Source organism: Scomber japonicus, chromosome 4, assembly GCF_027409825.1.
Source record: "Scomber japonicus isolate fScoJap1 chromosome 4, fScoJap1.pri, whole genome shotgun sequence".
NCBI classification, from domain to species: Eukaryota; Metazoa; Chordata; class Actinopteri; order Scombriformes; family Scombridae; genus Scomber; species Scomber japonicus.
The window spans coordinates 27,601,559-27,613,595 of record NC_070581.1 but is presented as its reverse complement, the minus strand read 5'-3'; the positions used below and the strand labels follow the sequence as shown (position 1 = coordinate 27,613,595).

At 40.4% G+C, this 12,037-nt stretch overlaps 1 protein-coding gene across 4 annotated transcripts in view; it reads right to left on the bottom strand.

Annotated features, from left to right (window-relative positions):
* Nucleotides 1-12,037, bottom strand: part of LOC128356807 (ankyrin repeat and SAM domain-containing protein 1A-like) — a 65,969-nt gene that overhangs the window by 46,557 nt on the left and 7,375 nt on the right. For 3 of the 4 annotated variants that reach the window (XM_053316940.1, XM_053316941.1, XM_053316939.1), the window contains exons 2-4: nucleotides 7,936-8,016; nucleotides 7,543-7,699; nucleotides 6,477-6,539 (exon numbers count right to left, since the gene is read on the bottom strand). In XM_053316940.1, coding sequence (XP_053172915.1) covers nucleotides 6,477-6,539; nucleotides 7,543-7,699; nucleotides 7,936-8,016 — 301 coding nt within the window. The remainder of the gene's footprint in view (nucleotides 1-6,476; nucleotides 6,540-7,542; nucleotides 7,700-7,935; nucleotides 8,017-12,037) is intronic. The other variant, XM_053316942.1, reaches the window with a different exon arrangement.

Sequence of the window (12,037 nt, the reverse complement as noted above, 5' to 3'; positions counted from 1 at the left end):
TGGTAACACGGTTTGACTAGTGACCTCTGTCACGTGATGTGCTGGCTGGCAGCAGAGCGAGGCAGCGGTTACGTCACTCTGGCCCCTGGAAGTGGTAGTAGTAGTGGTGGGTGGTGGTGAGGGGGGTGGGCTGAGCAGCTGTTGCAGCTAGTGTGCCAAAGGGCTTCCCATGTTCACTGCAAGCCCAGTGTCCACAGTCATCTGAAACCCTGCTAGTTTTTGTATAATTATACAATTCATGGATCCCTCACATATATAAGACGGTCTCCTAACCATTTTTAATTTGCAAGAGTGATATACAGAGTTTTAAAATATGTATTATCCAGCTGTGGATTGTGTAACAGTGACTATATAAAATTCTTTCTGTATTTTTCTAGTACTGAAAGGAGCCAATTTAAGGATTAGTTGATCAGATGAAAACAATTCTGATAGTCATTCAATCACTGAAGTTATCTATGAAGCAGAAAGCAGAAATGGAACATTTTTCTGCTATTTTAAGTCAGAAATCTTTGCATGTTTTGTCTGACCAATAGCCCAAAACCTCATTAGTGCTCTGGGAAATTACGTTGAGACTGTTTTTCCATTTTCTGATACCTAAAAGAAAGAGTTAAAATGGGCAGATTAATCTAAAGCTGCAACGATAACTCAATTAATCCATTAGTACATCGACAAAAATGTACATAGACTATTTTGATAATTAAAAAATGATTTTAAGCTAACATACCAAAACATTTGCTGGTTTTAGCTGCTGGGGTATGATGATTATTTTTGCTTTTCTTTATTAGGTATTACAGTAAATGTATTATCTTAAGGTTTGGACTGTTTGTTGGACAATATCGGGAATTTAAACTTCACATTTGAATGTGGGAAATCATAATTATATAATAATATTATTTTTCATAATTTGACATTTTATAGACAAAACATTTTATCAATTAATCAACAAAATAATCTGCAGATGAATCATTAATAGAGATAATCATTAGTTGCAGCCCAAGTATTCTTCCTTGTTTTTCAAGAACCCAGCAAATACTCAATCTAAACTCTGTGCTCCTTTCATTAAAAGCACAGTAACTGTGCTATAAAGCCTAACTCTGATAATCGATTTTTATTTGGACACTGTCACGCATTCCTGAGTAAACTGGCCTTGCAGTCCTGTGATGAGATGAATGTCCAACAGGCTTCCTGCCATAGACTGTAATTCTCTTTTCAGTGGACTTTTTCTCTATTTTGCAGGAAAGATTAGTTCCCTCCCATTAATATTCCAACTTGGTGAAATGGGACACACTTTTCAAACACACCTAACATAAAAGCCTTTAAGATCTTAGATACCATCCCTGCTCTGAAATTCCCCTCTTCAACTAGCAAATGCCTTAAATTGACATAGAGGACACACCCTAAAACTTGCAAATGTGAAAGCATGACGATGGAGAAATCAGTCTGTGAAATAACAAGACATCCATTAAAAGGGTTCTTCAAAATATGCTTCAACTCTCTCTTGGCACAGCAGAGACAGGAATAAGTTCTGGAGGACGAGGAGGGACCAGAAGGTAAAGGGGGTGGGGTGTGTGTGTGTGTGTGTGTGTGTGTGTGTGTGTGTGCCTGTGTGTTGTGTTGTTGGGGGAAGTGTTGGACACTGAAGTGACAGACAGAGAGGATAAATGTGTTTGCTGGCAGGCTGCGAGCGTTGTGCCTAAAGGAAGAAGGGGAAACTCTGCTCCAGTTGATAATGAGGTGTCCAAGTCTAAAGAAATTACTCCTGCTGCTGCTGTCCGAAACATTCCCTATGTCATCCCTCTGAGATACTGCAAGCCTGACAGAAAGACATTTAATCCATTAGCAGTCTGAATGTGAGTTCATATCTATTCAATGACAACATATTTCCTTCTATTTTTTTTTTCATTTTATTTATTTGACTTTTATTCTGTTTTAATTTGTCCAGCGTAGTGAATACACATTAATAGCACATCACTTGGACATCTGAGCCTGGGTCAGAGGAATTCATCTAAACATATATTATATTAGACATGTGACCTATATAGGAAGATGAAGCCTGGGTGAGAGGTAGCGTGATGCGAGTGTGGGCAGACCAAGGGCTATATCTTATTATGGACTAACATACAGAAAACATGGTGATTAACAAAAAAAAGAGGTCAGTGATAAAAATAGTCTAATGGTATTCATTAGACAATTTTTTAATCACTAACCAGTTTTTTTCTGGCACGGCTCCAATACTATTTTTATTTTAATAGTCTGTTTTCTTATGTTAAGACTGAGACACTTTGAAATGTTGGTTAATGTTTTAGGCTGAATGTCCAACTTCTATTAGATAGGATAATTATATATAAATGAGATAAGCTTCATGTAACCATTCCTTAGGTGAGATTATTCTTCAATCAATCAATCTTTATTTATATAGCTCCAAATCACAACTAAAGTCATCTCTAGGTGCTTTACATATGGAGCAGGTCAAGACAGTACTCTTTAATTTAAATTAAAGAGATCCAACATTCCCACATGGGCAAGCACTTCAGTAAATATTATAAAATTTGGAGAGGGAGAGTCCACAACTTTTTTATTCAGGCTGCAACTGACAATTACATCCAATATAAAGAGTGAAAAAATGTCCCTTGTTTTGTCTTATTCCAGTTGAGATCAATTTAAAAGATATAAATCATATAAATGCAGAAAATCCTCATATTAGTAGAGTATGAACCAGAGAATATTTTGAGTATTTGCTTAAAAAATAACTTGAACAATTTATCAAAAGAATCAAAAGAATCCATGTAATTTCTATATTTTGCAAACACTATGTACTGAATAGTGGAACACTGATATTCAGATGGTGGGGTCAGTCCAGGTCAGATCAGGCGTTACTGCACAGCTTCCCCCCCCCCTAGAGAGGCGTTTGAAACATCATCAAAGCGGTCAGCCCAGTGAGGACACTATCGGTAAGAGACAGCACAGACGTCTAATGAATAAACATTAGTCTGGCAGGCTTCCTGGACCGGGATGAAAGAGAACTGGACCCAGTCCAGGCTGAGTTCTCCAGTGTCCCTGAAGAGGACCACTGAAGCCCCATAGAGTCCTGGACCCCTTAAAGCCTTATCATGCACCTTTCATGTCTGGCTAGCTCACTCCACACAAACGCCACATCTCTCTACTGGGTCACTCACCAACCACTGTATGACCAATAAGCCGTGACAGTGTTGCTATGACAACGTCCCACCTCTTCCCTCTCCTCAGCAACGCCAGCTCACAAGCACAAACTGGGAGGTGGTGGTAGTGGTAGTGGTGAGGGGGGTGAGGGAGGGGGGGGTTTGGGCAAATACACCCATTTACACACTCACACAGACAAGCATGGCATGGAAATCTCTCTTTGATGCTGATGCAAAGAGACTGGTACACTGAAAACCACCCATCCTCCTCCTCCTCCTCTTCTTCCTCATGAGATGGCTCCCTGGTCCTGGAGTGTGATGAGAGGAGAGGCAAGATCCACCCCGCCCACTCAGTCACGTGATGCCATCAACCATGACCACAGCCAGGGCCAGAGCATCCATGTTTTTGATTTATTCATAACAAGGCATCAATTATTCAGGCTTACGGCCAGGTAGTGGTCCCCAAACTATCCCGAAAGTGTTTACATTAAGACATCATTCATAATCTCAGCAGACCGCAAGACTCAATGTTAAATCCATCTAACAGACTGTAAGGGGAAAAAGAAAGTAAGACAAATGCAACCACTGCAGGAAACTCACACTAATATATAGCAGCATGGCACTTTAAAGAAATCCAGCCTTCCCATCAAAACGCTAAGAAGATTAGTCCAGGGGAACTGTGACAATGTTCAAAAATAGTGTGCGGCTTTATCTACAGCCCTGGGTGGGTTTCCAGCTCTGTCTGCTGAAAATGCAATTATGGAGCCACTAACATGTTTGTACTGATCTAACTGTAAGGGTGACACTGTCTGCTCAGCAGTGTTTGCTGAACTGGCATTCTCCTGATGGAGACATGCTATGGGGTTTCCCAGTGTAGCTGATGCAACTGTAATGTCACCGGGTCCTTTAACTGAAATATTTTTTTTAAAAGCCTGGTGAAATAGTGCATGTGTTCCACGTAAAGTCACAAAAAGGAGAGATGAATAGTAAAAGATGTGACCATAACCTAAAGATAGTCTTGGGTAGGACAATCACTGTGTTTCTTAAATGATAGACTTGAAAAATGATGAACCTGTCTTAACCTTCGTGTCGTCCTCCCGGGTCAAATTGACCCCGTCTGTTTTGACTGTTCCTTTTTTCCTGCCTTCCTCTTTTCCTTTCTCCCTCCCCCCCTTCCTTCTTTTCTTCCTCCCTTCTTCCTTTTTTCCTCCCTTCGTCCTTCCTTCCTTCTTTCCTCCGTCCTTCCTTCCTCCCTCCTTTCCTCATTATTTCCTTCCCTCCCTCCTGTCTTCCTTCCTTCCTTCCTTCCTTCCTTCCTTCCTCTTTTCCTTTTTTCCTCCGTCCTTCCTTCCTTCCTTCCTTCCTTCCTTCCTTCCTCCCTCCCTCCCTTCCTCCCTTGACTCGAGGACAACAGGAGGGTTAAAAACAATAGTAAAGTGTCCATGTGTCCTTTAGTTGTCTGAGTAAGCCAAATAAAGTAAATCTTCCACAGTTACAGTGTTTTTAGTAAAAAGGGGAAAAAAAGAATCCTTCTTTGTGTGTTGATGGACAGTGTTTCCTGTTCAGCTGCAGTGGAAATATCATAAAAAGAAGGGAATTTGGCACCAAAAAGACAAACTTTGAAAGATACCAACTAACTTGATTTGGACAGCTGAAGCCTCATATGAGCTTCAAGTAAACATTTAAAGTACATTTATGCATGTAAAGAGGGCATCCCCAATCACTTCCACCGAAAGTGCATCATGAAAGGATATTTTAGTAACTTGTATGAACAGAAGGAATGATTAAAGCAAGAAAAAGTTTAAGGACAGATTTGAATTTTTTTCCCTTTAATCTGATTCTTCCTAGAAGTATCTTAAGCTTAATTTCTGTTTCATTTCATCTTTAATTGCTTATCTTATTGACCCTGATGTAATATAGTAGTAATGAAATGAGCAGTCAGATAATAAATGACTCAATGAGCAAAACATGTATTCAGTAATTATACTATATAAACTAAAGGGTCAGTATAGTCATGGCAGCAGCTCTATGAAGGTGTGGTATATTGAATTAAATATGAACGTCACCATGCTAATACACTCTAAATACAAAGTGCAGCTGAGTATGTATGGGTATGTCATTGTTTTTTAACAACACTGTTTCTAAAAAAAATGCTAATAATTTCTTGCATATATATGGTGATATTTTAAATTCATATTTGATTATAATTGAATAGTTTGGTCAGATTGGATTGGGCTAACTTGTGTTTACCATTTGCTTTGATTTATGTATTGAAAAATGAATTCACTCATCAATAATGAAAATAATAATTAGCTGCAGCACCATTCATCTATAAAGCAAACTCAATGTGTAGCACTGCATAGTGAATAGCATATAGCAGCCAGCAGTGCTATATGCTGGTGGCAGGTATTACAAAAGACTTTCTGTAAGCTACTCCATCTTTCAACCTTCTATTGTTGATTCTTCTTAATACCATAATGGTTGTTGTAGCTTTAATTGATAGTATGGTTTGTGTTGGTCAATATTTCTTCCTACTCCTGAATGTTTGATGCCAACAACTGTACTGCCTTGAGCTGCACATTATACAAGCTTTCAAATCAAATTTGTTCCATTTTCTCACCCTGAAGAGAAACACAGAGAGACTCACAACTCAGCTACAAGGAACGGCCATGTTCTCAACTTTCGATAGCATTTTTATATAAAACTCAATTTATTCATGACCCTTATCAAAAGGCTGTGGTACAACAGTACTGTAAAGGGTTTCAAAATGTTTCAGCAGCATACAGAGAATAAGAGAATGGGAGCAAAATCTTTGGGCCTCACAGAGAATCAATCATGAATGGAGAAAATTTCAAAAAAAGATGACTTAGCTTGTGATATATTATAGAAGACAATCTAAAACTCAATGCAAAGTCCTGATTTGACAGTTGGATAACTTCATAAATAATGAATAACTGACTGGATTTTGATGCAAGAAAGAAAGCCTTTACAGATCAAAAGGCTGGTACAAATCAAATGTAACAAATCATTTTAAGAAAAACCTTTGGTAGATGGCATGTTGTGAAGCAGTATCACTTATGTTAAACGTAACATCTCAATAAAAATCAAGATTGCAGGCAAACATGAATGGAAAGCCATAGGAGAGAGATCCACCAAATAGTGAGTGAAATTAATGATAGCTTCCCCCGTAACTTTGCAGCAGAGTAGCCCCACAAGCAGCAGAAACAAACCAAAGTCAAGCACAGCAAGCCAACACAGCAGTTGAAAAGCAAAGCACTTAAAAAGGAAATGTTGTTTTCGGCAGCGCTGTGTACACACCTTGGAATTAATATAGGGGTCAAAGGGCCCACAGCGTTTGAACTCTTTATGGTCTACAGAGCTCTGGGAGGGAGGGAGGAAGAGAAGATAAGCCGATGGTTTTGGTTCAGACAAGCAATGACTGAATGAATGAATGAATGATGATCACAAATGAGTCAAACTGAATAAAAGGGAGAAAAAAAATATCAGGGTTGAGTTAATGAACAATCAGATGTCATGAACAGGTAGGGAGAAATGACACAGAACGACACTGATGTTTCTAAATCTCATTTTTACAATTATACCCAAACAGGTGTTTTGCTGTCAAGATACATTTTATGGCACTTGAAACATTTATAAAGCTCATAATGGGTCATTTCTCCTCATCCCAAAAACAGGGCAGCCCAGAGATGCTGCTGGTCTGGAGGCTGCCTGTGCGGCAAAGCAGCTAAAACAAATATGAAAAAGTTAAATGGTTAAAATGGTTAGGGCAAACAAGCACTTCTTACACTAGTCTGGTGTCAAAGCACGTCACGTACCAAAGTATCAGTAACACGGTAAAAGTCAGACTCATGATGCACGAGGTGAATGCACTCAGGTCACATTCTTTTTGACATTTAGTTCAAATATAGAGCAGAAATTGCACATGCCATGCTGAACTAGAAGAATATCACCATGTGACATTTTGCTGCTAAAAACAACCTCCGGACTGAGTAGGGAAATCATTTCTGTGGTTGCTGACTAATCTGTTCGAGCTGCAATAATGAAACTGCTCGATCACTAATTGTGCTGAAAAAGGAAAGTATGAGATTTAAATGTGTCTCATTTTCACTACCTTAAAAAAGAAGGGTGAAGAAGCAGCCACTAATGTCTTAATGTGTTTGCTGTAGACGAACTCCGAACAGATGGAAGAACAAATCCACTTATTGCTGAAACCATTTCACTACTGCCTTGTCTCAAGACATCATCAGCATTGAAAATGTGTTTTTAAAAAAATCAAAACTGGAGCCTTTCGTGTAAAAGAAAGAAAGACACACACACACACACACACACACACACACACGGAAGAGTAAATACAGTGTCAGACCTGCTCGTTGAGTTTGGGGTGTGAAGGTCCTTGGTGAATGAGCAATTTGACGATATGTTCATCTCCCTTCCATGCAGCCAGATGGAGAGGGTAGCAGCCCTTGTTGTCGGCGATGTTGGTCAAGGCCTCGTTTCTTAGCAGTGCCTCCACCACCTCGCTGCGAAACGAATGAAGGGGACAGCGCAGGTCAGAAAAGAAGATAAATAATAAACCACACTGTTAAGTACAGAGCCCCCTACCTCTCCGTTAGCAAATGGCTAATCAATAGCTTAAATCTTCCCAGTGGGACAATTCACCCTGAGGGTTGACCTCATTAAATGCAGAGCATAAATAGAGGAACTGAAACAGGATACAACACTACAGTTTTTAAAAAGTTATTTAATGCTGATCTACCTGTGTCCATTCAGGGCTGCGTGGTGAAGGGGGGTGTATCCAGTGCTGTCCACACAATTCACATTGGGGCCTCTCCAGATACTGTTTGGAGAAGAAAGGATTGTTAAGCTTCCATCACACACACATACACACACAGACACACAGACACACACACACACCACACACAAACCACATACACACGCATACACACACACACACATACATACACACACACACACACACACACACACACACACACACACACACACACACACACCAAACAAACACTGCCTATCCCTTTGTAAAGTCTCTAAACTGTGGGTGTGACGGATTCTGATTGCTATCTCAGGCCCAAGCCAGTCAGCCAGCCAGCCACAGCTACACCCATCCTACACACAGGTGGGGGTGCACCTTCATTCACTCTGTCTCTAGAGAAAGCACAGGCCAGCAAGTAGCATGGCACCAAAAAAAACAGGAAGAGAAAAGAAACACTATCACCAACACGGGAGCCGCAGCCACGTTGAGCTAATTACATCTATTTTACAGTAACTGCATGCAACTTAAGCCTGATTATTCTCGGATGAGTCATGAAGTAGAATAGGCTTTTGTTAGGCAGCGTAGGCAACCACAAACAAAGCATTAGGAGTGAACCAAAAAAAAAGCACAGAATGGGTTTGAAGTGTTAGCTAGGCCAGCGTTAGCCTAGCATTCTCATTCTGTCGAGCTCGACTCTGCTAGTCGGCTCATATTGGTTTGTTTCTTTTAATTTGCGAGGAGTGCTGTGGTGAGGAGGAGACAGAATGGCGATAGAAGGGTGGGGGTGGTAAAGAGAAATGGAGGGAGTAATTTAAGAAGCTAAAGGATGGTGGGATGGTGAGATGGAGTGCCAGGACTGGGCTTGCAAAGCACTCTGAAAGACCTTAACACATCCTAAATAAATCATGTGATGAGGAAATCCCAGTACTGGTGAACCAAATATGTGAGACCAGTCATTTGCCATACAGAAAGAGAATGGGAGCAAAACCTTTGGGCCTCACAGAGAATCAATCATGAATGGAGGAGACATTTTTATAAAAAGAAATTAGTATTTTTTTTTTTTTTTTTTTTACCATTTACTTCCTTCAGCAGACTAAAACCCCCAATGCAAAGTCTTGATTTGACAGTTGGATAACTTCATAAATAATGACTGGCTGACTGGATTTTAATGCAAGCGAGTAGCATCTATGAATGAAGCCTTTAGAGAAAAGAACAGCACAAGCTAACGGCAAATCATCAGCACAGAAAAAAACAAAACAAAAAAAAACAACCCAATTTGAACATGAACTGACACAATATGAATTGATCCATGATGTAACTAGTGTGTAGTGAGTGTAGATGGCATGGCAGCAGGATGCTCAGGACCCCTCTCAATCAGCTTCAGTTGTGCTGTGTGACTGTGCTTCACACACACTCGACTCATTTTTGTCACAGTAATGGCTGTTTTTGCCCCCTTAAAATACATCTCCCATAATAGTTCTCAGAGCAGTCTGCAATTACACAGTCAGAGCCGTCTCATTAAATAAGTGTCTTGGAGGGCTCTCTGGCTTGCAGAACAATGGGCCTGACAGAGCACAGACACACAGGGATGCACCACTCTACTAGACATTGCCTAAGCTGTTTATTTCTTAAAGCGGGCCTTCTGGGAATCATCTTACCAAGTCAGGCAGCCATGAAGACACATCAAAAAAGCAAGGGCGTGCAAAGAGGAAATACTAGAGTGGGAAAATGTGGTGGGAGGAAATGCTGGGGATTGATAAATTTTCTGTTAGCGAGAGGGGGGGGGGAAATGTGTGAGCTGCGATTATGCCAGCTCTTAAAGGCATTGCAAATCTACTTCCTCCCAATTCCTCCAGAACCTGTAACAACATTTAGCAGCTAAGAGCCAATACTGGGTTGTGCATGGCCAGTGAACATATCAAAAAAAGGGAAAAATGGAGAAAGAAACAGACCTCTAGTTGCTGTCCTAGATAAAATAGTTATGTAACAGCTTACAGCAACACCCCATAAACAAATTAACATAAACATGATCGGAGCAGCGACGACGACGACTGGAGACTTTAACAGAATCAGGCACAGGACAGTAAAGATTATCAGAGCGGTGCGAGACTATGGGGAGCCATGGGATTGGGCACATAATTAACATGACTTAGATTTCATTGATTGTCATGCAAATTAACATTTGGACATTTTTCTGGTGCAATACAAAAGGCTATCTTCTTCTATGTGTAGGGTCTAGACTAGAAATGACAATAAACCTGGGAAACATAACATACATATATTATGTTATAACACTCAACTTACTTAATAAAAAAAGCAACATGAGAAAAAAAACTTTTTTCCATTTTACAAGGCTTCTTTTTCAGTCTTTGTCACCAATTTTAAAAATCTAGGCCAAAAATGATGATGCCTCTGCACATTGGTCCTCCTCATCGGTCATGACTCTGATGTGTCATTGCCAGAAGTTCTAAATTTGCCACCCAGAAATACAAACACGTGTCACGTCAGCCACATGATCAAACAAAAACCCAATGGGGTCGTCATGCTTCGCAAACCACTAAATGATGTCACTCTCTGGTTTCTATTTCTATAACATTATATCTGTAATCAGGGACCATGGGTGTTAATTAATCTTAAATCTTCTTGTGGAGGGAATAAAGATATCTGCTCATGACATTTCTCCACTGTCGTAGTGTTTACATTCGCAGAGCTGCCTGTGGTGGCAGTCCCAGTGTCACGTCCTCTGAGCATTTTGCCAGTGTGGCACTCAAGGGCACGAATCAGAGTGGCGCTCGACAATCCACTTCATCCTCTTACTACGGCTCACAACTAACCTAACTGAGGGACGGGGCTTAGGCCTATAGCAGGGCAATGGGCAAAACAGAGTTGATTTGGATTGGGAGGGGGCACATTCATGGGAACTGACTGAGGAATTCCTGTTTGAAAGGCTGAGCTAATCCTTAATTTCCCTGAGGGAATATCAGCAGGATGAAGCTGAAGTTTGAAAGAGATTCTGGGGGGCTGTAATTCTGTGTTGTACAAAGCCTGGCCAGAATGAGAGGAGGACGGATAATAACATTTTCTCTCTTTTATGTATCTCTCCATTAGTCCACTGATGTTAGTCACACATACTAAAAGGCAGTTTAAAATATGTAGGCTTAAACACAAATCTCTGCTGTTTTCTGAAGTCCAAACGAGGCTCACTTTTTAAAATATACAGACAGAAAACTAAACTGAAATCAATTGATGTTCACTTTATGACTAAAATTTTGCTGAATGGATGGCCTGCTATTTTCAGTTGTGCTGACGACCCATTTCTGGAAATGACAACCAACTTCTGTCTGATGTACTTTGCATATGTTGAAGATTTTGTCAAATGCTGCTCTGTTGGCTTCACAGAATTTCACCAACAAAGCAATTATTTAACGGTGGTACAGCAATTTTCAGGGTTGTTGAGTTTTCATGAGCCTAAAACTTATCCGTGTCACTGGTAAGTTTCAAAGAGATTCTGGGGGAGGCTGTAATTCTGTGTTGTACAAAGCCCGACCAGAACCAGAGGAGGAAGGATAATAAAGGGCATTTTAAAATATGTAGGCTTAAACATTAATCTCTGCTGTTTTTCTGAAGTCCAAATGAGGCTCAGTTTCTAAAATGCACAGACAGAAAACTAAACTACATCAAGTTAGTTGATGTGTTTGAATGTCAGCTGGTATTCAAAGTAAATATCACATATATGTCAGTAACCTACAATAACTGCAGTGGAACCAAAAGTCATAATACATAATTACATGTTTACTTATGGAGCCCAAGAGAATGGGCGAGGCTAAATTCAATAGTCAGTTGAAGCAAATAAGAACCCAGGTGAGTTGTGAACCCGGTGTCAAATAAACAGATTTGTCCTACAGCCTATTAGCAGTATGATCACACTGCCAGGGATTAGCCTGACCCAGGGCACTGAGCCCAGCAGTGACTGGCGCATGTCAGCCACCGTCAGGGAAATTGGGCTTAATTATGCACACTGCTGGCGGGTGCTGAAACCAGACGCCCCGCTGAACCAACAGCCAACCTGAGCAATCATCAGAGAGAC